Genomic DNA, 26,020 nt, shown 5'->3' with positions numbered 1-26,020 from the left:
GCAAGCCTGGGAAAAAGAGAAATGTAGTCTTCAAGGGAAACTGTGTTCCGAGTAGACTGACCTCATAAATATACTCTAATTTGTGAGGCTTGAAAGGATGTCGAGTCTTGTCATTTCTGTTGTGAGTTCGGTGTTCAATGGTTGCAATCTGAGATGAGGCCTCCCTGTCGGCTGGCTGGGCTGCAGGAGTTTTAGCTGCACGTAGCCCTTAATTCTATAATGCCGCCAGACATTGAAATATAAGGGACTCCAAAAAAAACACCTAATATTTGCCTAAAAATCATAGCATCTGAATTAAAGGCCCAGTTGCTTTCTTCGTTCATAGGCTAGAATCTTAGGTACATTTTGAAGAGGAGTCATTTATGCCACTTAGTAGTCGAGACTGAAGGACAGGTCAGGGCGGAAGATTCCTGTTTAAATTCATGACGTAGGGATGAGGAAGAACATTGTTCTTCTTTAATTATCATATTTACCTCCACGGCCTCTTGCAGGTTCACCCTTAATCTCCACGTGTGCATAAAAGTTTATGCGACCATTTGGCGGGAAACATCTCCAAACAAGAATGATACCATATGTACATTTCAACAGCATTAACGGGGACTTAAAAAAAAACCATTTGTGTGTGGGTACCTTGTAGGCAAAATACTAAAAAAAAAAACTCCTCACGATGTTAGCCAAAAGCTGATAAAAAACCGAGTAAATACAGCTCAGCAGGGGGCATCAGGAAATCCTTTTCCGAATTAATCCACTGACTTCCTAGGTTGGAATAGGTCCATTCACTTTTCTATATGTCTCCAATCAGAAAATGAGAATCACGTTTCATCTGTATATTACTGTGTTACTTAGCTCACATCTCACCCTGGCGATATCGTGCTTTGGAGAAAGATATGTTAGTTAAAAATGGGCTGAATTTTAATAACTGAATTCAAGGGAATTATTTGGTAAAGGGCCTATTACGTCGCTTTGCACATTGTGCAGGATTGAAATCTATCAGTTAAATGACAAGAGGTGATCAGCCAACCCTATGGTGTTCATTCAACTTTTAGAGAAACAGCTCTTCCCAGCACGACTGACCTTCTTAAACAGACCTGCATTTGAGGACTTAACCAGTTAGAAATCTCTGAGCAAAACCTATGCTGTGTGAGCCGTCCTTGAAGGTCAGGCCTTTATGCTTGGCTGACCACCCCCCATATCTGGACCTTCTGATGAGAAATTCTGAGAAAGCAAAACAAACTTGGGTATGGGGCAGTATCCCTCCCCACCCTAACCCACCTCCCCCTGCCCTCCCTGTCACTGGCACAAAGGGAAAAGTTCATAAAATTAGTTAAAGGGCCAGATACACCAACAATCATGAGAAATCAATTAGGTAAAAAACTTCCACTTTCCAAGGTAATGCCCCATGGTGCTCACTGCATCTCAGACACTGCACTCCATTAAGCTCAGTTATTTGTAGGTTTCATCATTAATTGAGCACTTCCTGACTTTTATCGATTATTCTCAGAGCTTTAAGGCTATTTTAATGTAGTTCAAGAGATTTTTGTTCTATTCTTTTTAAGATGCTTTAAGTTCTGAGCTTTCTATAATTAACTCCAGGGTCAAATGTAATCATAAGATTCCTGAATTCTGTGAGATCTTTGAAGAGATACTAATCATTTATCTCAAGACTCCAGGCTTCTGTTTTCTAGGTCCCTTCAGTAACATTTGTGTAGTTATATGACTCTAATAGTTGTAGGTCTTGGAGTTGGGTGGGGTATTCAAGGTAAAAAATATGTCCCCCTGGGCTTCCCTGGTGGCGCAGTGGTTGAGAGTCCGCCTGCCGATGCAGGGGACGTGGGTTCGTGCCCCGGTCCGGGAGGATCCCACATGCCACAGAGCGGCTGGGCCCGTGAGCCATGGCCGCTGGGCCTGCGCGTCTGGAGCCTGTGCTCCGTGACGGGAGAGGCCACAACAGTGAGAGGCCCACGTACCACACACAAAAAAAAATAACAGAAAAAAAAATATGTCCCCTGAGCTGAAAAATGAGAAATTAATTTAGGGAGCCAGTCCTGATCTTAGGATACTAGTATTTGAACATGTATTTCTCTATGGAGAAAGAAAGTGAAGGTGATCTCTTTTTGTGGTATAATAAAGAGACACTTGGAATAGGACTCTAGCATTCGTGTGACAGGAAACAGAGATGCCTGTGTACTGTGAGAAACAACCACTGTCTTACTAGTTCAGGGATAGTGTTCAAGCCAGCAATGTCCCAGTAGGATGCTATTGACCAGCAGTGAATGAGAAGTATACCTACAGCCAAGAAATTAGGGGAGAAAAAAAAGGAAGTAAGAATAGTATAATATATATGTGTGTGTGTGTGTGTGTGTGTGTGTGTGTGTGTGTGTGTATAAATATATGATCATCATATATAATATATGATTCCTTAGCAGGTAGAGAGAAGTGATAATCCAGGTTGATTCCTATAAAATGCATTTATAAATACATGCTCCAACTTGTCTAAAACCCTCACAGCATCCTCCCAAAGGGATCTGACCCCTCTTTTCAACAGCATACTCTCCAGCCCACAGCAAAAAGCTTTAATGAAAGCCAAAGTAATATCTAGAATTTTACTTAACAGGGGGAGAAAGTCTTCCAGGTCAGTTGTCAGGATAGAAAAGGCAATAGAATATGATTGGAGTTACAAAGCAGGGGACCACATTTCCAAGGAGATGAGGATACAGAACTGACTTTATTCAAGTGACTTATGGGTAAAAGCCAGCTTCTTCCATATAACAACCATGTGACTTAGATTCATTTGAGAATTATCCTGAGATGCTCATGTTGGAGATCTGGGCCTAGAAAAATGTTGTGGTTTGATAACTTGGCAACTTAAATGACAAGACGTCCTGGGTTGTGACCATTGTACTGGTCTTAAAAGTTTTCATACTGGATTTCTTTCCATACTTCTCTTTTCTTTTCTAAAAAGGAAAAAAACTAATTTTACAAAATGTTTTCCCTTTGAAGACTCATTAAAATATTTTATTCAAGCTTGTGTTGCTAGAGTATGTATGAAGTATATCAGTTGTTTATGTATGTTGACCTTTTGTTCTTACCAATATCTGATTAGAATAAGCATGTGTTGGGAGGTTAGAAGTGCATGGGCATGATTCAAAAGCAAATGGATTTTCTCCAAAAAGAAACCAAACAACAGTCAGCCACAATGTGTCTTTAAGGATATAATTGATAGTACAGTAAAGATAAATGTGAGTGTAAGAGTGGGATTCCTAGACTAGGGCGATGGAAGGGATCTTTGAAGAAAGATCTTGAGCATTTGTGTTTTTGGAGCTCATCCTTAAGGCCTGGACAGGAAGAATCCTGTGTTATGTGTGCATGTTGAGAAATGCAAAAAACACTCTGCCAAATCCTGGTACCACATGGTCTGAAATTTATGGCAGAAATGCATGAGTGACGTTAAGCACGGATGGTGTACTCGTTCCTATGATTATTGATGTGTGGGTGCGTGTGATGGTTTTTATTTGTTTGTTCCAATGTGGGGCGCTTCTCTGTAAGTGTCTTGTGCCTTGTTCTTTTTCTGCCCTGTGTGTCCCCTCTCCCTTCCCCCACCCACCTCCCTCGTGTGAGGTTTTGGGTGACAGCATGCCCATGGTCTGGAATAGTGCTTGTGCTTTTGCTGCACTGTAGTCAGCTGGCTTCCTCTGGGTTTGAGGTTCTCTCTCTCTGTCTCTCTCTCTCTCTGTCTCTCTCTCTTTCTCTCTCTCTCTGTCTTTCTCTTTCTCTGTCTCTCCCCCCACTCTGCCCCACCGCTATTTCATTATTTTCAAGTCTACCCGTCCTTTTGCTTGCTACCTCTTGGTACATTAGAAGCTGATGATCTCATGAATTTATAATCCCAAATGAGTTATTAACTAGTTTTTAATTTAGTATGCAATTGTAGTGAGACTCAAACTGGGAACCCCTCTGACATAATTTTTCACTTTCAGTTTTGGTTTCAAAATGTTTGGCCTGTGCTAGATACATGCTTATCCCCTAGACCTCTGCCCTTAGGCAACTACCCCAGGGATCTCCCTTTCCCTGACTTACTTCATAAGTCGTGCAAGCCGTGATGGAATTCTAAAAGCACATGAAATTTCTTATCTTTCTATTCAATTGTGGGGAAATTCTGAAGCCCATTTTAAAGAAAAATAGCCAGCAGTGCGCATTATTACAACCTCTATGTCCACCATCCGTGTATGCACCCCTCTGCACATCTCTCTGTATGAGTACACAACAGTGGCATTCGAAGGCTGTCATTCAGTCAAGGGACTCTGCAGACATTGTATGTTCTACTCAAGAACAAAGCTAAAGAGGTTTACGAATGGCTGCAGGACCTGAAGATTGTGTTTCAGCCTTGATATGCAGTTTGGAAACAATGTGCTACTGTTTAACGGCGTGAACCAAATTTCTGCTAATGGGACCAAGGGAAAAACTCTCCACAAAAGCTGACAAAGCAGGAAGAACAGGATGACTGACTGAGCATTTAGATTAAAACTGCCGGGGCATCTGAACTCTTATGGCTGGTGATGGAAGTAACAGATTCCATAATATGGCCAAGTGATCAGACATATGCTGCTTAGGTAAGAGAGAGACCATCGCCTATTTTTTCATAATGGGAATGATACTAGGGCCAGTGGGAAGTTTTTTTGTTTCCTAGAGGTTTTATTTGATCATTCTGTTTTAAAATTTTAAGGAAAAAAAAAAAAAAAAAGAAGGAAACCCTGATGAATTGAGCCCCAAGCATTTAGATTTTACTTGACCTTGACCTTGAATTTAACTAACTCTAGGATTTCTTGCTGTTTCTAATTTTTGAGGTTTTCCTTAACCTGGTTCAAAATTGCTACGCCATACATACCATTTTTAGAAGCCAGCGATTTGTGCTGGAAAGAAGTAACCATACCAACAGCAGAAGCACTGTCTGAGGAGGCTCAGGGCACGTGCAGCACGTGATTGATAGCATCACGAAGGAGCAAAAATCACGTCTGCGGAAGAGACGATTCTCGTGCGTGTATTAAATTATCATGTTTGCACCTTAGGATTTCATTAATTGCTCAAAAGAAAATCCCATATGGACCAAAAGTAAACTTTCATTTGTTTAACAAAGTTTAAAGAAATGTGTTGAATACATTTTAATTGAAGTGACCAGGAAGGGCTTGAGCGGATGATATGAAAAGTTCAAGAGAAAAACCCAGAAGTAATTTCCCACTTATTGTTAAATGGTGGAGCTTCCTTTTGAAGACTATTCTCTGCCTCACAAAATGCATTTTTTTCTTTGAGAAAAATGAAAGCTGTATAATTTTTATCACGAAAGAAAACTACCTAAGTCAAAGTAATTTTAGGAGGTAAATTTTGCTTGTACACTCAGTGCTTCAGTAAACTCTTCCTAATTATATTTATTTTGAAATTATCCAGCTATGGCGGAGCACTATAGATTCATAAAATACAATAGTAGTGCAAAAACAAATTTAACCACTAACCTAGATGGCTTCCCACTTTTGGATATAATCTGAGCTGTAGATTCCAGAGGATTTGGTATATTTTAAAGTTTATGCCATTAAAAATGACAGTTTCATCTTTAATGAGGTGTGTATAAACTGTCTGTCGCTTTTTAATGGGAAACTTTGCATATCAATGATATTTCATAAACATATTTGTCTTTATTTTTTTTAAATTAGCTTTCTAATGCCCTCCCCAGGGAAACAAGCCTTCAGCAGTAAAACTGCCTACTTGAAACATCCTCGTTTAATATGGTTCAGTGGGTGCCAAGCATGTATGTTGCATGCTTTGATATTCATTGGGCCACGTAGAAGTGAGGGATTAGCCTCCTGAGAACTGCAAATTCATAATTAACTACAGAGGAGAACTTTATGTTGCCCATTTATAACAATTATTCAAATAATTGTATTCATCGGTCTTTATACAATGAATAAAGCCAATTAGAAATAGGAACACTTTCAACCAATCAGATTTCAGAACCAGTGGATAACATCCCTACTCAGTTGCCTCTATAATTTATTGCATTACTCATTGCTTTCCCATAGTTGCCTAAATCCATAGTTTGGGAACATCCATGGACTTCAAATCATCCCATTTTTAATTGGCACGTGCCATTGAATATTGGCAAGGGTCATGATGGAAATTCTTCAAGAGCTGGTATGACGCTTTCTTTCACAGCACCAACCTAGCTCTCAATATTCTTTTGGCTTCTTTATAAAACAACTCACAAAATCCAACCTTTTACTGTCCATTTCTACATTAAGTGTTTCTGTTGATTTGGGAGCTTCTGAATAGTGCGGTCAGTTTGACATTGCTTGTTTCCAGAACATTTGTTTTAGTTGGTAGTTCACTAAGCATTACTCCCAAATCATTAATTCAGCAAATACTTACTGAGCTTACCTTTTGCGCTCGGCTATAAGAGAAGAGAAAGATGAACAAAGAAACAAGGCATGCCCCTCATTCCTGTTTAATAGGTCCACAAGTATCTTCAAAAGTGACAAATCTCATCAGAGAAGGATTAGCCAGTTGTTGTGCCAATGAGAAGACCTGGAGGTCTGCACAAACCAGACACGACTTTGTGGTGTTTTTAACTTCATTAAAGGAGCAGCCTGCAAATACAGGAAGAGGAGAGGGAGGCCATCTCCTAACTGAGCCCCCCATGGTTTATCTGCTTTCCCCGTCACCTCTTTTCCTTCCAGGCAGAGCTAGCCGAGAGCCATCCCAGCTGGCCAACATCGGTGCTAACTCGGATACAGGCATTTCAAGCTCCACTCGATTATCTCCTGACCTAACTGCTTTTTCAGCTTTGAGGGTTTCATTTTTTCAGGAATACCACTGATTTTTGAAATTCTCTTTTTGAAAAAAAAAACCATTTTGCAAATCAGATTTTCTGATGAAGGCAAACTGCAGTTAGCAGATGCCATACCATTTTGAAATCGATGATCCCAGATCATCATCAATTGATAATGAACTGTGTTTGTCATTCTTGCCCAAGGATTTCAATTTACAGTGAAATGTGAACTAAAACTTACATACATCCGTATGTAACATCTCAATCTATTTGTATTTAAGAGATCTATCAGAACATCAATAGCTAACAATCAGGCTTTATTTTTTTTGCTTTCTGCATGCTGTTATGAATGAGTGATTAGAAATATTCACCTTCATGTTTCATGTGCTTTGAAAGTGGAGACTGAGGAATCTTTCTGCCTCAATTGTGTATCTATAACAAAATGAAATGATTGGAGAAACGTACTTACGGATTAATACATTCAAGCTATCCATGAAAGAGAGAGAGATGGCAAGAGATTTGGCTCATGTTTTTTTTTAAGAAATTCATCCTCAGTTCTTAAGTGTTTTGTTTATGTCCCTTGAGGAATGAAAAGAAAAACGATTTGTTTTTACTTGTAAGGCCTTACTCAGTTGCCCAATTCCGCAGAAGAACTGGACAGTGAGGACCTCTCAGGTAAGGGCTAGTCATTAGGTAAAAGGCTCTGCAGTGTCCAACCTGTGGGCCCTCCATCCACTTCCACAACACAGCCATTTGGATCGCTGAGCAGTCAATTCGCAATTGTGGATTTTAAGACTCAAGAAAAAAACAGATTTTTATTAACACTTTCTTCCTCCCCCCACCCCTCTTCCCTGTGTATTTTCAGGTTGTATATTGTGTGTATATTTCAGATTGGGGGCTGACCGCTGTAAAGACCTCCAGGTCAATAATGACCTCCAGGTTGAATCATCTTTGGGATTGAACCAAAGCCACTCTGTTCAGTGGCTTAAAATAATTTTTATGTTCTAGGCATGTAATGGTTCATGAGAAATTTGTTTTATTTCAAAGCTATTTAAGGATGTTGGATTATGAGACAAGATCTTTTTTAAAAAAAAAAACCTCATATTGACCATCTCCTTCTGTGGAATAGACTAGAAAAGCCAGGTCATAGTTAATCTTAGAAGGGGGGGAGGGGAGGGGAAGGAAGGAAAGAGGGGGCAATTGTTTTGTCACACACCATGATGCAAACTAATTATCCACCTCAGACCTTTTTCACAGCACACTGAGCTCTTGCAAAAGTAGGTTTCATGCTTGATTCCAGGATTTAGGTGTTACTAATCCAAAATAAGAAGCATATCCTATAAAGGAGGGGAAGGAGATTTAAAATGGTCAGAGCTAAACAATTATATGTGCTCCCATGATGTTGTGGGACTTCACTGCCAACCAGCTGCAGCTTTTGAAACATTCTGATCAGTTGCTTCTTAATAAGTCAATAAGGAAGGGCCCTTCCTCATCAGGAGAAACCAAGGCAGAGGACTGTAGATGCTGACTCCAGCCTTTTGGAAACAAGGGTTCCATGTTGCCCTTCTTGAAGAGATTTCACTGCAGCTCCCTTGAATAGCTGGTTGCTAAGGTGCAGCTTTAACTACAGGTCTTACCCAGTGAGAGAATAAGATGGTACCACTATCTTTCACAAGCGATAGATTTCTTGCCTCCTCTGTGCTTCTGTCAAACCTCAGGGACGCCTTTATTTTTCTGCTATGTAGCATGTCCCAGTTTGAACCTGGCTGATGGATTTTCCCACAGAGTGGAAGCTCCAGGAGGCCATATTGGTTTTGTTCACTGCTGTACACCTGTCGTATCATAAGCACGCAGCTGATACTTGTTGGACGAATAAATGAATTCCAAACCCCAAGGAGTTTAGATAGATAAATAAATAGAAGATTAGAAACGTAGCCAGCCATCAAAGGAGTGTTTTATTTTTGCCTCTTGGTGGTGGTATATTTAGAGAAGTTTCAAAAATGTTAGCTTGATTTTTTTTGGGAAATAAGAGCAAATGAGTCCTTCTCCCTGCTTGGAATATCATGCTGAGTGTAAGAAGACTGACTCCTCAGTTCCGATCCTGGCCCTAAATAAAACGGCCCTCTGACACAGTGGCAATTGTATCTTCTCAAGGATCCGAAGAAGGGACCAAGTTCTCCTTGGCCCTGATCCCTCTCAGCATATCAGCCAGACAGGATCACTCATATGCAGGAGTCATTTTTCTCCTCTTTAGGAAAATGGGACGAAATCAGCCCTTATCCCTTCCCCGAGCATCATCAAGGAAGGAATACTCCAGGTCTCTCTGCTCTGCACCAAGTCAGAGGCAGCCTTGCTGCAGCTCTATCAATCACCCCTGAGTCGGGAGTGATAAGCCAACAACTGTTTGTGTTCATAATAATTTGGTTAAATTAATAATTACGTTGTCCCCCTCCCCTCCCCCGTCCAGGAACGCTGTCGTTGTATATTGCGAGGGAGCCATAAGTCAAGTAGAACCCTGACGATCTGTCAGGCTGGGGCCGGGCTGCCTTTGCATCTGGTTTGATGAACTAATCAAAAACTGATTAGCACCTTTGTTCAAAGGGGATGCTGATTAATCAATTACTATTGATTGTGAGCATGGCTTCACTCGGCAGCAAAGAGACATCTGAAGGGGAAAAAAAAAACACCCGATAAAAATTGAGCAGCTGTCATAGTGTTTAAATTTATTAAAACAAAATACATTACTTTTTATGAAGCTGTCTTGAAATGGGTCACTGAAGGAGAGCATATTGATTGAGAAAGGATGAACTTCTTAAATTTCTGTAGCCTAGAGACTGAATTCAATTATAATACAAGACAAACAGGTTAACACCCGTCTTAAACAGTCCATCAATAAATTAGAGGAGGTGTTGTACATTTAATGCTAAGCTGTGGTAATGAATAATATTACCATCCGTTCCCTGCTCCATCTGGGTAGAAACTTCATTCTTTCCTTATTATGGATAAATGTTATATCCTGCGTTTCCTTCACAATAATGATGGTCCGTCTTCTGCCGGCCCCTTGTCCCGCTTCCTCCCCCATACACCAGTGCCACCTCAGCTAATGCCGGTTTCCTCAGCACCATATGGTGCCCCAGCCTCACCCGGCAAAGCAAGTGGCCCAGCTGATCCTCCTCTTTAATCTGCATTAAAAAATTATGCTTGTGTGTAGTTCAGTGATTTAATTATTGGAGGACCTGGGGAGCTTCTCCAGTTCCACTTTGAACCCTTTCATTGACTTTTTGGGTGTTAACTTTATTGATGACGGATCCACAAGAGTTTTGCGTTGCTTTATCAATTACATCTGCTATTTCCCCGTGACAGCTGGTGGTTATTGCCACCCATGTGGAATAGAATAGCTTCAAGCCTATTTATCCTTCTATTTTATTTTAAAACTTTAAAAACAATGCCTCCAACTGCCTCCCTCCCTTCAGCAATGGAAGGTCCTTCGGGGACTGTTTAGTGGAGTGTGGTGGTGAATATGCCGCGTGCCAGGGAATGGCCCTCCGGCACAATCAGAGCAATCCGTCAGGCTTCTGCTTTGGAAGCAAAGGCACCAACAAGAAATTTCAGAGCTCTCGTGCTTCCCGGAGAGAGACACGTTTTCAACTCTGGCCCTACATACAAGAAAGTGATCTGGAAAAATCAACATCTCCCTCACAGTCCATAGAAAAGTACGGATGGAAGGCAGATTCTAAGTGGCTTTGATAATCCATGCCAGGTGTTAAGGAAGAATCTAGGTGAGCCGGCTATAGTCCCTTAAGTGGATTACAGAGGAAACGGGCTCAAAATATGGTCTAGATGTAGTTCATGGAAGCACTTAAAGGCCTTCAGATCCAGATGATCAGTTCTGGGGTGGGATATAAGACCATCTGGCTGTTGTGAGTGTCCGCAAAGTCCGGCTGAACTTGCTTGAAATGTGTGTAAGAAACTGTCAATAGACATAGCATTTGGGGGGACTCTTTCCTTACTGGCTCCCACGTAAAGTATGGCCCAGACTTGGCAAACAGGCAATTGCATTTTTTTGTTAGGCTAGTAGTAATATTGATGATGATAAAGAAAAACATCAAAAACCAGCTGGACTATGTAGACAAATTCAAGATCTGGCCCCTAAATCGCAGGTGAGGTCTCATTTAGCTTGTATTTGTATAGTATTTGACCGCTCAGGAAGCTTATGCACACATAGGATCTCATTTGATCCGCATTCATTCAACAATTGTTTGAGCTCCTCCTGTGTGCTGTGCTCAGGCCTGGGCACCAGGGATGCAGCAGTGAACAAGACCAACCAGGGGCTGGAGCTGCCCTGGATTTCACGTGCCAGGATCCTGCCCTCATACAGTTACATTCCAGTCAGGGAGACAAGCTCAAAACACAAGATAATGTCAGACTAATGCTGTGGGAAAAAATAAACCTGGGTAAAGTGAAAGTGAGTGACTGGGGCTGGGAAGAGGTGGAGGGTAGCCTAGAAATGCTCACCAGGGGAGGCCACTGGGACAGGAGGACCAAGAGATGAGCATGAGCCAGCCATGGGAGGATCGTCATGAAAATCCTGGGAGACTGTTAAGGAAGAGGTTGTTTACAAATGAGGGAACTGGGGCTCCAGAGGTTAAAATAATTTACTCAAGAGACAGAATCAGAATTTAAACATATGGGTCTTCCCGGTTCTTCAGGAAACAGAGACTTAGGTTGCCATGGCTCACGGGCCCAGCCGCTCCACGGCATGTGGGATCTTCCCGGACCGGGGCACGAACCCGCGTCCCCTGCATCGGCAGGCGGACTCTCAACCACTGCGCCACCAGGGAAGCCCGAGACTTAGGTTTAAAGTGGTTATCCTTCCTCTGTGAGATCCACACTTCCTTTGCCCTGGTATCTTCTTGGGAACTCTTTCCCTCTTGGACCCTTTTCGATTCAGTCTGTGCATCCAAGGAATGAAGCAGGGAATGTTGAGCTCTCCAGAGCCCATCAGGTAGAGAGCCACGTGCTGACGACGGGGAAAGATCTCTTCCAGCGTTGAATCACGCTCGTTCCCATTCAAAGGGGACCTTAAACTCTGCTCAGATGTTTTCAGTGCCATTGTCCCATTGATCTCCTAAATTATGGGATGGATTTCCCACTGAGACGGTCCTAAATGCCATGGGAAAGTATTGAGTTGCAGAAGGTTAAAACGTGTAGATTACCTTATTTTATAATTCCTTTTAGTACAAGGCAGTGGACTGACAAATCATATTGGGTCCGTGCCAGCTTGGCCATGACTTTGCCACCATGATGTAAGTTTGAATTTCATGGTATTGCTGATCTTCCCATAATCCAACATGCTGCTGTTTCCCCCATGGGGAGGAAGGAGACCATCAAATAGGAAATTTTCCTCCAAATTAAAGAGTTGGCAGGCTACAACACGAAATATGAATTCCAGTTCTACAGGTTGGACACTGCTTTGGGGTGACTTCACCATATTCATTAATCCATCCTCACACCCCCAAATGCCTGAGGTCCACTGAAGCATCTTTCTCCAGAGAGAGATTCTAGTGGGAAATGTATGTTTAGAAATACTTTTACAACCCTGTTCTCTTTATCAGATGTATACTCCTTTAAGGAAAACTCCAGTCTCATCCTCAGTGCCTTCCTGTTGCTTAAAATGGAAAAGGCAATCACACTTCTAAGTCCTTATTGTTAGATGAATAGGGAGGACTTGGGAGTGTGCCTTGTGGTCTCTTTGGTGATGATTAATGTCTTTGGGAGGATTTGCATCAAGTCATTTCCACTGTTGGTTACATTAACAAAATCAAGTTACTTGAGAAGGGAGAAAAATCAACATTAAAAAAAAAATCTTGTTCTCATATTTAGCTGACAGCAAGAGCTTAATATCCTGATACTTAAATGGTACACCTGAGTGATAACTTGGACTGGGCGGCTCACAGGACTGCCAGGCTCACAGCCTTGACCACCACCCAGGACCACCAGTCACACTGTGTGCCATTCTACGTAAATGAAAAGAAGGGGTTTGGTGACTTCAACTCAGCTAGTGTCTGTGGGGCATCTTACCCTCTGAGAACAATGCTGAGTGTGCAGTACGACCCTTACCCCAAGAGCTAGTAAGTATTTGCCTGGAATCAGTGATTGGAACTGGAATAAAGCCCTCTGTAGGCTTTATTACAGCAGATTTCAATTTGGCAAACACTTCTTGAGGGCCTATGATATGCCAAGCCCTGGCCCAGAGAGGCCCCTTCATATTCAGTGACGCACTGGCCTCTCAGAACACCCCTGTGAATTGTATGATGGTGTTCCATGGCTCAGAGTAGCTGATTGACCTGCCTGAAGTCTCACAGAAGAGCAGTGAAGCCCAGCTTCTAGGCCAGATCTGTGGGCAAGTCCAGCGCACTTCCCAGCGGGCCATACAGGATGTGAGGTCCTAACTCTTCCTGCATCTCCTGTTCGGGCCTGTTTCTGGAGGATAACATAGGCAGTAACCGCCTAAGAGCCCGTGTGCGGTACTTCTGATCTCAGTGAATACCTGCGGAGCTCTGGGTGGCAGGATGATGATGATGATGATGACTGCAGTTTTCCTTTAAGTAGCTTAACATAGTTCCTTTGAAACAGTAGCATAGCTGCAGTGACGTTGCTAGAATGAGATGCAGCCGAGGGGTAGTCCTAGATGCCTGGGATGCTGTGTGAGAACCTTCATGATTTTTCTTGCCTTACATTTATTCCTTCCCTTCCACTTTCTCAGAAGACAGAAAAGAAATGTTATGCTGCACGGAGGCTAGTGTGCTCCAATATATATTAACATCTTAATGGGAAAGCTGTGCATGTACTGTATACATTTACTACTCTCTGACAAGAGGGAATTAAATGTCAGAAGGATTTGTAGCATCTATAATTGAATTGCTGCTGAGAAAAGCAAATCTTAAAGAAGAATAACATATTAGGATTAGCAAATAATGTGGCATTTTGTCAGCGCATGCCATTCAGTTTGTTCCCCTTCAGTAATAAAGTTGTGCTTTTTAAAATGCACACTTATTTTTGTTGCCATGGCGGGAGCTGCAATAGGTGATGAGAATGAGAAGCTGCGGTTTGCAGATGGTGCCAGGTTTGCGGCTTGGTTTTGTTTTGTCTTTGAGGTCAGATTTTGGTTTTGTCTCAGAGGTGGAAAATCCACTGTCAGGCTTTTTCTTTCTTTCTAGTAAGAAGTAACAAATGACATCATAGTCACTAAGCTTCCTATGCAATAGACTAATCCCTACAGCCCTAGGAAGCAGGGGGCAGCGATTCCACCATGAACACCGCTTCTCGAAGTTTCTAATTAAACTGGCTTGTCTAGCAGCCCAGGAAAAAGACTAGAACTAAAGCAAGTGACAGAACTGCTGTGAAAAGTCAACAGCTTCACTTTTTTCCCAGCTATTCATCGATAGAGAAATTACAGAAGGTTGAGCATATGAATTGTCCAATAAATAGAGGTAGGAAGACCTATCTCCTTAGAACCTCCCCTATGTTTTAGGTATTAATTTTGAAGATGAGACCTCAGGTAGTTTATAACCTTTGTTTAAAAATAGTATGTGCATTTAAGGGGAGTGTCTAGCTCTTCACAAGTTTTTAAGCGTGCTTTCTAGCCCAGGCCAAGGGTGGGTTGAAAGGTGAAGGAAAGCCAGGGCAGGGTGGTCCTCCCGCCCTCCGCCATGTGCTCGAACCGTATTACTGTATCACACTTCAGCTTCTCCGAGGTGGCAATGTGAGTGTCCGCCTGGGCTGAAGGTAGGCCGGCTGCAGCTGCAGCGGGCAGTCTGCTCAGCAGCCCCTCTGCCCACGTCGCTGTCTGCCAGGAGCTTGTCTAGGACATCCTGGCCATTCCCTAGCTATCCACGGATCTCTGCCTCGGGCAACAGAGCCTCCCAGGCTTTTCGCAGATCCATGATTAAGGCATTCATATGGCAGTTGATGTCAGGCATCCCGTGCCAGGTGGTAAAGTAGCCATAGCAACCGGGATCTGTTAGGCAGCGTGACTGCCGGAGCCCCGGCAGTCAGTCATTTGAGAAGTAAGAACAAGTAGAGAAAAGGAGGCCCCTGCAGGGTGGGGAAGGAGGCTGAAGTTCCACTAGCCGTCACTCTTCTTGTCAGACCCTAAGGAACGAGCGTCTTCAGAACTCCCCCTTGCATATTGCCCACGAGGACAGGATCAAGCCAGGCCACCTGGCCCAAAGTAAAGAAAACTGAGCAGATTGGGCCATCACTCTTGGGAGAGTCTTTGAATTTTTTTGTCCTGGCGGTTTCTGAGATGCTAATGGGAACCCCATGTGGTTGAAGCTGTGACCCAAGCAGTAGTAGCCAACTTAGAATTCTGCAAGCAGCTCAGTAAACCCTCACCTGGAGCCAAGTTGTTCCAGCTTTTTGCCCAAAGAAGAGCTAACTCACGAATACTAAACAGTTCATGACTGAGCTGTCCTTAAAGAGTCTCGTGTTACACCTAGAGCCATAGACGGGGCTGCAGCACGGGACAGTGCAGGCAGGAAGGATTGGGCCCCAACTCTGAGTTGACACTTCCCAGCATCTACAAAGTGCCCCTGAAAATCAGGCTCATGGAAGGACAACGCCTCAGTTACTTGAAATCCCGTGTGAAGTGATCCGGGATGGCATTCCACAGTCCAGTCGGAACGTGTCACCCAAACTTGCTTGGTTCTTCAAGGCTGGAATAACCTCTGTGCCATAAATGTACACCAAGTCAAAATGTGGCTTTCCTCTTTGCGGTGACGGGGAAAAGCTAAGTCCCAGCAGGACGAACACTGTTACACCCGTTACTGAGAGGAGCAATCGTGTCTCTTAGAGACAGGAAAACACTCCCTCTGAACCAAAGAGCTGTCCACGTGCCTGAGGATCGGCCATGTTGCTAGTGTTTAGTTTTCAGTGTAGAAGCTGAGGACAGCTGCAGAATCTGTAGGTCTCCTTCTCTGCCTGATTCAGAAAAGTAGCCCGAGGTCTGGAGAGGATGTCCCCCGTCACGTTCATGGGACCTGAGGGAAAGGGTCTGCACCCCAAGAGGAGAGGGATCTGTGGATGATGGTGAAAGTCATAGACTCTCCCAGGGTTTTGTCTTCGAGGTAATCGCTCACGGAACTGGCCAGAGCTTTTGCTCTGTGAGCAGAACAGGAAAGGCCACAGAGCCGATGGACTTTGTCAGAGCCGTGCTCCTGTTGGTGGCTGATACTACCCTGGGTTCCAGTTTGCATCCTACTCCCTTAGCCCGGTGCCTCTCTGTGTAGAATCTTGTGTTACTGCTTTGTGCAGTGAGCCAGGCACCAGTCCACAGCCTCTAGGGGTAGGTAACCAGCCTCCAACTATACCCCTCACCACCTTGGACCAATCAACGGCACTGTAAAAACTCCCCACCCAACCCACACGTGGACACACAAAAAGGAGTGAGGCGAGTCTGGAAACAGCGCCACTCTTCATAGCGGACACCAGGCCATGCCAGGCGCTGGAGGATGGCCAGGATTGCATCAGTGCCCGCTGCAGTAAACCCCGGGGCAGGCCAGGGGTGGGAAGAGGCGGGGCAGAGCTGCAACCCACACTGTGCCCTGTAAATGCAGCATCACTTACCTTCTGGGTCCGTCTGCAGTGACTGAAGGCAGGGAAGATGTCCCGGGGATGAACTGGTGGTAGTAAACTTTCTGATCAAAGTGAATATCAGAAGATAGCTGGAGAGATTACCCCTATAAATAAGTAACTGTAAAATATGTATGTCCTTGAGGGTAGGGAAGATAACTAGAACCCAGGTATTTAATGTGGGCACAGGGCAGGGAGGAAAGAGCCGCACTGAGCCTCTTCAGCTCTGAGGTTCATGGGGAGCAAAGGTCAAAAGAATGGTTTTGGCTGGAAAAATTAATCCCACAGATCCGTATCCTGTGAGGTTGGTTGGTTGGTTCTTCTTTATCACAGAGCTTCCCCCTCCTTCCTCATCTCTCCTCCCTCTCTCCCTCCCTCGCCCCTGTTCTCTCTCTGGCTCTCTTTTCCTAGGCTTCTAGAATGTTCCTGTGCCTAGGCATGGAGAAGTCAGTCCTGTAACAGAGGACAGGGGAGTGCTTCCCCCGGTGGGTTAAGCCTGTGCTGGGGCAGCTTCCCTCCCCTCCATCTGCCTGGGACGGGACCTCTCTTCACCTCTCGCCTCTTGTACCTAACTTTCCCCGCTGCTCAGGAGCTGGCATCACCCAATTCTAAGACACAGGGAGTTAGTTGGAAGAGCCTTAGTTGAAAGAGCCTTATCTCTCAATAGGTCTGAAGCTCATGGCCATTGGAGATGAGCTAATTCTCATTCCCACAAGGTCCCCTATTTTGACAGCTCCCTAGGGAAAGCACAACTTTCTGGCTTTTCCATGACTTTGGTCTCCCACTGAGCAATTTTGAACGTGTGCAGTTGGGGTGAGGGTCTCCAGCATGTAAAGCACCATCCTCCAGCAGATACCCCGTGTCCAGGGGCGCCCTCCAGGGCACGCTCCCCTTCAACAAGCTCTGTTGTCTTAAAAGAAAAAAAAAAAAGTTTCCGTAGCAGAGTTCTGCCTCGCTGAAATGACTTTCAAGACACAGAGGCTGTTGCCTCTGCAGTAGGCAGCGCGTTGGGCTGTGGAGGGAGATTCCACTCTGCCACATTTCAAGCGGAGCTTGTTAGACATGTGGCTGGAGGGGCCCACACATCACGGAGTGGGCTAATTGGCTGCAGTGCACTCCGCCTCCAACCCATCTCCATTCTCCAATTAAACTCCCTTCACCCTGTTGTCCTGGGCGACCCGCTGCTGCCTCTGATTTGGCACTTCTGTTTGGGTTTGGATTGGGGATTTTTTTTTTTTTTTTGTCGTCCTTTCAAAGGTAACTTAATGAAATACTTTAAATACTTCATTTTTTAATTTAAACTCTTAATTAAAGCACTTTTCATGGAACCCTCAGTCACGAGTTATTTCCCCACATCCTTCAGTGCTTAATCTCAGAGTAGAATTGGAAATATCGATAGAAAGTGTAAATCGTGCCCTCCTGCTGAGAGCGTTGTATCAGGTTTCGGCTCAAAAGAGCACCATTACCTTTAGCTGTCACGGATCTGTACACTTGATCGATAAACTTCAAATATTATTAGAGGTGGAGGCTTCAGAGATTTGCTCTGTTCTTTGGAGAGAGACAGAGATAAATCTTTCTTAAAAATTGACTCGAATTTGCACTCTCCGTCTTCCTGGTGAAATGCATTTCTCTTAGGCGTCCAGCAACTGCTACGGGGACAGATTTATAGGCCGTGCGCTTCCTGTACTGAAAGATTTAAATGGTAAATCCTTCACATATGACTTCACAAATCATGTAAAGTTAAAAGTTTTTTACCGTTTCTGTTGCTGCTGTGCTTAAATTGTAAGGTGCAGCTAGTAAATCATTTTAATGGAGGTGTCATACTTGACTCAATAAAAAAAAAAAGACAATGGTTTAGCTTCCACTCCAAAATGTTAATGTATTAATCAACGGGAGAATAATTGTTTTTTACTACATTGTAAATCTCGGGTGCCATTAGGATTTCAGCAAGGGGTGAGGTAGACACATTCCTAAATTAAAGTTGTTCACACTGCCATACATCCATTCTGCATGGCCATAGCTCATTCGGGGTTCACTCTGGAGTTGTCCCCCAGCCAAACATGTCGTTCCCCAGTCGAAAGAAGACATCCCGAGGGAGTGATGCTTATAAAGGAGAATTAATTGCATCGTGAAGTGTTAAATAAATAAAAGAAAAGCCATCTGTGGCAATGGACAATTATTCCTTGCTGTCTTTTTTGAAATAGGTTTTTAGACTGAGGCTTACTCCCTCATACATCCCAAATGTAGCAGGTATGTCACTTGCCTCTAGTTCCCTAATCCTTGTTTTATCTCTAGGCAGCTGGGGCTTTTGAGCTCCTTACTTTTCCCATGCAAATGCCTGGCAGGGAATAAGTCCCTGGGCATCTCTAGAAAGATGCTCCAGCCAGCCCTCCACAGCTCCCGTGACGGCCTGAAGGTGCCATTCTGAGCGCCCTTAAATAGGTCGGCCTCCTGAATAGGACCTGCAGCTGGTTACAGAGAGAGGGAATGCCAAGACCAGGTCAGGACTGGACAGACTCTATTTCTTCTCTCCCTCCGCCCTAAGCTTGTTTACATGCGTTAGCATCCGATGCCGCTTAGAATGAAATGCCTCGAGGGGAGCACAGATCGAGGCAGCGCTGAGCAGGTCCCCTCGGTGGAACTTGATCCATCTTGACTGTTCTCTCTGACTCTTCCATTAAGAAAGAAGGTGACCTCTGACCCTGGAGGCAGTGTCGCCAGGGCTACTGGTGTCTCACAATACCCTCTACATCCCTATTCCTCTTCTGATTTCAACAGATTCTCGAGCAGGTGAAGAAGGCGCGATCAGGGCAGTGGATCACGCCGTGATTGGCGGCGTCGTGGCCGTGGTGGTGTTTGCCATGCTGTGTTTGCTCATCATCCTGGGGCGCTATTTTGCCAGACATAAAGGTAAGCCAGGCGCTTGGGCAGCCAGGAGGCCTCGTAGCACCACGGCGCCTGCCTTTGGGGGACTTGGCGAGGTTGTCCTTGATAGGCAGTTCGGTTTCTGTGGCCACACAGCCTCTTTGATTCCTGAAACTGGGAGAGAAAAAAATAGAAATCTTAGCAGCGGCTGATTAGGACTCTGAGAGGTGATGAGTAGCACTCCTTGATTTGGGTTTTTCTCTAAATGAACAGCTTCATAGGTGTGTTATTCTACAGTTCATTATTGGGGATAGAGTAAAAATTAGGAGGGGCTGGTGTGTGAGGTGTGGTTTATCAAACCCCTAAATGATAAAGAGGGAAAAGGCAGCTGCATAACCTTCTGCTTTGCGGGATGCAGGTAGACTAGTCCTGCTCTCCGACCCCCAACTCTGGGTAAGCTGGTCACAGCAGCTAGGATACTTTCTTGGTTTGATGTGCCTTAAAAGCCACATAAATATGTATTTTTAAAATTATGAGTGCAATTGATTTAAATTGCCATTAATCATGTCACTTATCAGCTGTGCCGTCTGGATGGGCAATCATCTTCGGGAAGGCTCCTCCTCTCTGCCCCATGCTGCTCTGAGCCTCTTCTCTCCCCTCCATAATTTATCCTTCCCTTTGTTTGTCGGCCCTTGTCTTTCTTGGGTATTTTTCTCAAGTGCTGTGCAGTGGGCTCCCGAGCCTTTCCTATAGTATAAACTCCAGGCACTGGCAGTCTGCTTGATTGTAGAACTCGGGCTTGGGGAGGGTCCCCTGAGCACAGCAACAGAGGTCCAAGGTGTTTGACAATCACCTTTAAAATCCGAAGTGCCCGTCTTGAGCGTAAAACGGTTTGGGGCCCTCAGTACTGGGGGTCCCTCAATGAGTGCTGCACAGGCCCAGCACTCTGTATACCCTCCGCCCACGCCCAGGAGGCAGTCTGTTTGGCCAGAGAGCAGGGCCAAAGTCTGCACAGAAGCTGAGGGGACCCAGGGAAGAGGGCATACTCTATAGCGGAAAGGGACGTGGGGGAACCATCTGACCGCCTGCCTTCTCAGACTTGTCACTTTGAAAACTTGAAAATACAACAAATAGATTGGCCTTTCTTACTTAAGACTCTTGGAGAATACAATAGCCAATGGGAGGAGGGTGATTTGATTATGACGGGCAGTGGAAGCTCTACCTGTATTTCATACAGAGGTGCAACCCTTGTCTTTCTCCGTGTAAACCATTGGGACTTGCTGATAAAGAGTGTCACCAACTCCGTTAACGTTCTGTCTATTGTCATTATAAAGTGGCTATGCCAATTAGCAAATCCATGAATCTGGGTCCGGGCTAGAGTGACATCAGGAGCGAGAATCACTTGTTCCTTAAGGCAGATCCCACGCCTTGATTCCAGCTGTTACAATATCAGATTATTTCTTGATCTGGAACCCCACTCTGTGATGGAAGGCAGAAGAAAACCAAACCTCCTTGTGCAAGTTGAAGCACATTTTCACTTACGGACAGGCAACAGTGCTTCCTGAAGACAGGAGACGAGGGTTCAGATAAATGATGTGAGATGATAATAGAACGTCAGCAGGGCCCTAATTCATTTATTGGCTAATTGCTCTTCCTTGCTTTGGTCTTTAACCATGTCCGTGTACATATCTGGCCATTGGTCCTGGGCGTTTACTGTCAGCAGCTCTCCAGCTTTCTGCATTTTTAGCTCCCACTCACGTCTTCTTCTGCTGACATCCTCTGGTCATAATCACGGCTCTAATGTCTCATTTGCTGAATTATATCGCAGCGGTTCAGTTGGAGTGGTGCCTTTGGAACCCCCGGATCCCCATTTGTCTCACCCACCTCGCTCTCTTCTTCCAATTGTTTTTTCCCCTCTGCTGCCTGCACACCACTTCGGCTGATGATGGCCATAAAGCAGGTTGCCATCTCTGTACCACTTTACACAGAGGCCATCAGACAGTCACGGTGCTTTACCCCTTCATCTTTCAGGTACATACTTCACTCATGAAGCCAAAGGAGCCGATGACGCAGCAGACGCAGACACAGCTATAATCAATGCAGAAGGAGGACAGAACAACTCCGAAGAAAAGAAAGAGTACTTCATCTAGATCAGCCTTTTTGTTTCAATGAGGTGTCCAACTGGCCCTATTTAGATGATAAAGAGACAGTGATATTGGAATTTGCGAGAAATTCGTGTGGTTTTTTACGAATGGGTGGAAAGGTGTGAGACTGGGAAGGCTTGGGATTTGCTGTGTAAAAAAAAAAGAAGAAGAAAGAAAGAAAGAAATGTTCTTTGAAAATTACACTCTGCTGTTTGACACCTCTTTTTTTGTTTGTTTGTTTTTTCAATTTTTATTTCTTCCTACCAAGTCAAACTTGGATACTTGGATTTAGTTTGGATAGATTGCAGAAAATTCTGTGCCTTGTTTTTCGTTTCTTGGTTGTGTTCCTTTTTTTTTTTTTTTCCTCTCCTCCCTCCTTTGTGCGCATTTATTTTTCCAAAAAAACTTTGGATTTTTTTTTTTCCAAAATCTCCCATTTTGGAATTTGCCTGCTGGGATTCCTTAGAATCTTCCCCCCCCCCCCTTATTTTCTTATTGTTTTTCCTTTCCTTTGTTTATTTTTTGAAGTAACTGCTTTCTGTTCAAAATTCAGTTTCATAAAAGGAGAACCAGCACAGTTTAGATTTCATAGTTCAGAATTTAGTGTATCCATAATGCATTTCTTCTCTGTTGTCGTAAAGATTTGGGTGAACAAACAATGAGAACTCTTTGCTGCTGCCCATGTTTCAAATACTTAGAGCAGTGAAGACTAGAAAACTTAGACTGTGATTCAGAAACTGTTCTGTTTGCTGTGGAACTACATTACTGTACAGGGTTATCTGCAAGTGAGGTGTGTCACAATGAGATTGAATCTGTCTTTAATTCTGTATCTGTAGACGGCTCAGTATAGATACCCCACGCTGTCCAGAAAAGTTTGGGGCGGAAAGGGCTCCTCCTTTTTCAGTGCCCTAAACAGACGTGACAGGTGAGGTCTGTTCCATTTATATAAGTGGGCAAATTTGAGTTGCCACAGAAAGGGAAGTAGGGAGGGGGGAAAGATAGTTCTGCTCTGGTTATTTCTGTTCCAAATGATTCCATCCACCTTTCCCAATCGGCCTTACTTCTCACTAATTTGTAGGAAAAAGCAAGTCCGTCTCGTGTGCGAATGACTGAATGGGACAGGGTTTATTTTGTTTTATTTTCGTTTCGTTTTGTTTTTTGCTTTGTGCTTAGTTAGGAAGGCAGTAGGATGTGGCCTGCATGTACTGTATATTACAGATATTTGTCATGCTGGGATTTCCAACTCGAATCCGTGTGAAACTTTCATTCCTTCAGATTTGGCTTGACAAAGGCAGGAGATACAAAAGAAGGGCCAGTATTGTTCTCAGACTGGTCTGCTGTCCATCTCAGTTCTCAAAAGGTCAGAGCAGAGGTGGAAAAACAGCATGTAGGGATTTTTCAGTTACTTAATCAAAACTCAAATGTGAGTGTTTTTATCTTTTTACCTTTCATACACTAGCCTTGGCCTCTTTCCTCAGCCTTAAGAACCGTCTGCCAAAAAATTACTGATCCTCGCATGATGGCAGCCATAGTGCATAGCTACTAAAATAAGTTACCTTGAACATATCTTGGATGGGGAGCCTTGGGAAGAGGTAGAGGAGTCAAGTTACCATTTACCTTTTTTTAAAGAAATGTGGGGATTTTCACTGAAATGTCTAGGAAATCTAGAAGTAGTCCCGAAGGACGAAAACTAAACTCTTACCGTACGTTTTGGTAAGGCTCCAGACTCCAGAATACAGTCCCTATGGAAAGATGGCATCAAAAAACAGATAGATCTATATATATATAAATATATATTATATAACATTTTCAGTGAGTAATTTTGGATTTTGCAAGATGCATTTTTACTATTGTTACATTATGTGGAAAACTTACGCTGATTTATTTAAGGGGGAAAAAAGTGTCAACTCTTTGTTGTTTGAAAGCGTGTTTATTTTTCTTGTCTTTATTTTAACCTTTGATAGAACCATTGCAACATGGGGGCCTTTTGGGAACGGACTGGTATGTAAAAGAAAATCCATATTGAGCAGCATTTTGTTTTCCCCTCTCCTATCCCTAGGCACTTAACCAAGACAAAAAGCCACAACAAACATCCCTTCTTCAGTGAATTTTATAATGTGCAGCTCTATTCCGAGCCCTTAGCACCCATTCCGACCATAGTGTAATCGTATCGAAGGGTGAGAACCATTTAGCATGTCATTGAAAGGCTTTTCTCAGTTGTTCTTTTTAGGAAAAAAAAAAAACAAACAAAAAAAAACAAAACCCCCCCACAAAACCCTACCATTGCTCACTGAATTGGCATCTCATTTTGGGGACCTCCCATCTTTCCGTTTTGAAAAGTGTACAGTAGTGCAGTGCTCCTGATGTGACTCTATGGCTTACAATGTTGACATGTCTCAGGTTCATGTGTTTTGATTGGTGTTTTCCGTCTCAGGTAGATTGCGAAGTGTAGGCCCCATGCATTGGAAAAAGATAATAATAATAATAAAACAAAGCAAAAACAGGAAATTATGGATTTTAGTTGTATATTGGTTTATGTATTTTTTTCTTAAGTATACAGTGCACTGTTTGAAATGTATTGTTGAGTATTACTTTGTACAGGTTGATCACTTTTTTTAGAGTGAAGAAAGAACAAACTTGTTTTTTGTGTTTTTTAAAGGAATATAAAATAATGAAGGATGTATAATTGATGCCAAATAAGCTTGTTCTTTAGTCACACCAACGTCTGACTTTTCCCTTTAGGCAGTTCTGGTTTTGAGGTGTACATGAACGATGTTACGGTGTATGAAACTCCATATCCATATGTTCCATTCCCATTTTGTATTGGTTCATGTATACCATTTTTACAAAAAAAAAGAAAAAAAAAGAAGTACTATAAAATATCTGTCTTCTTAATAAAAAAATTAATGTTACAAAGTGATCCTTTTTTCTCATCATGGACTTCTTACGGACGTCTCGGCCTGGGAGAAGATGGGCCCCTGGTCCGGCTTCCTCCTTAGCACCTCGCGCAGGGCCAGGAGCAGGGGCAGTAGATGCTAGGAGGTGCTGCCGGCTGGGCTTCTCGGGACCGCCTTCTCTCCTCCTCTGCTCATCCTTCCTGTCCTTGATCTCTCCTCCCCTCTCAGCGGACAGGTGGGCCAGGTGCTCCGGCATCGCGGACTCAGCCGTCTGTGCAGGTGCGCAGGCTGCAGTGCGGGCCGGCCCAGGACGGCCCCTCCCGTGGATGCGTCTCCCGCCCTCACTCCCCTGTTTCCACCCAGCACCCCACACCCACTCCCCTGTGTTGCCTGCTCCACTTGTCTCTTCCTTTGGGATTTCGTGTCTTCACAATTCATCCTTCTTCATTTCAAGTTCTCTCTCCTTTAACAAAAAGACGTGATCTGCAGAGGACGAGCCTGGCCGCCAACGGAAGATTGTTCTCACTTACTGTTTAGGCTGCTGGGGCTTCCAGGCCGGGTGTACAGCAGGATTCAGTCTGTCACCGTCCCCCTTGCCTTGCAGGCCGAGGCGAGCAATGACTGCACTTCATGGTGACCAATCTTTCAAATGCTCAGATCACACGTGAGCCGCCCCGAATGGCCCTTTCCCACCGTTCACCCAGCTGTGGCTGAGTTCCCCTTTTCTCTCTCAGGCAGGTGGTGGGGAAGGTTCAGCGGTGGGAGAAAAGGTAAGCTCCAGAAAAACCAAAGGCTGCGTACTTCATTTCAGCCCTTCCATCCTGGCCTGGTCTCTCGCCTGTCTCTGTAAAAATCTGCTAATTGGACATGCAGTTACTGGGCGACTGCTGTACGTTCAGCATCGCGAGAAACACAGGGAAGTGTAAGATCATCTCTGGAGACCAACCAGGGCATCGGTTATACCCACATAAACACATGAAATGGTCCCCAGCTGTGGGGGGCACCCCAACTATGGTTAAGGGGCCCAGAGAGTGCCGTGGAAATTTCTTGGAGAACGGAAATCAGTGAAGCCTGGAGAGTCAAGACAGCTTCCTGGAGGAGCTGGGATTCCAGCTAGACCTTAAAGGATGGCTAGTGGAGAGCGAAGTGAGTCGGAGGTACAGACGGCAGTAAGCCCAGCCAGCCCGCTGATTCGCATGGGAAGAAAAAAGCAAAATCAGGAGAGGTGTGGAGCGTGGGATCAATCTTCCAGCTGTTCTCAAAGTCCAGACAGGAGTCAAGATTTCAGGGGCCTCTCCCAGCCTCTGCCCCCGGGCAGGGAGCAGTGGGGAGCCCTGATTCATCATAGCTCTGTAAAAAGACCTATAGGTGATAGAGGCTAGAGATCAAGAGTTCGTGCTAAGAGACAGCCTGGCTTCCGATCTCCACTCCACCGCTTGTTAGCTGTGAAACCTTGGGCGAGTTCCCCAACCTGCCCGGCCTTGGTCTCCTGCTCTGTAAGGGAGGGGGTCACCGTGTTAGGAGAGGGAAGTGAGATTGGCAGTAAGTGCTGAGTCCATAATATGCCAGATGCAGAGTAAACATGTTACATGTGAATCATAACACAGGCTAGAGGCGAATGGTGGTTAGAGAGACAGAGGTTACCCAAGGCTACCAAGAAGTGG

At 44.2% G+C, this 26,020-nt stretch overlaps 1 protein-coding gene across 8 annotated transcripts in view; it reads left to right on the top strand.

Moving 5' to 3' along the window:
- CADM1 (cell adhesion molecule 1) overlaps window positions 1-26,020 on the top strand; it is a 344,102-nt gene that overhangs the window by 309,712 nt on the left and 8,370 nt on the right. For 4 of the 8 annotated variants that reach the window (XM_067751094.1, XM_067751100.1, XM_067751099.1 and 1 more), the window contains 2 exons: window positions 19,229-19,360; window positions 21,347-23,734. In XM_067751094.1, the coding sequence (XP_067607195.1) occupies window positions 19,229-19,360; window positions 21,347-21,465 (251 nt within the window). In that variant the 3' untranslated portion in view covers window positions 21,466-23,734. Of the gene's footprint in view, window positions 1-7,438; window positions 7,493-19,228; window positions 19,361-21,346; window positions 23,735-26,020 lie in introns of those variants that run through there. The other 4 variants (XM_067751093.1, XM_067751095.1, XM_067751098.1 and 1 more) reach the window with 3 other exon arrangements.

The sequence above is a fragment of the Pseudorca crassidens genome, chromosome 9 (assembly GCF_039906515.1).
Source record: "Pseudorca crassidens isolate mPseCra1 chromosome 9, mPseCra1.hap1, whole genome shotgun sequence".
NCBI lineage: Eukaryota > Metazoa > Chordata > Mammalia > Artiodactyla > Delphinidae > Pseudorca > Pseudorca crassidens.
This window is presented reverse-complemented; position numbering and strand designations above follow the sequence as displayed.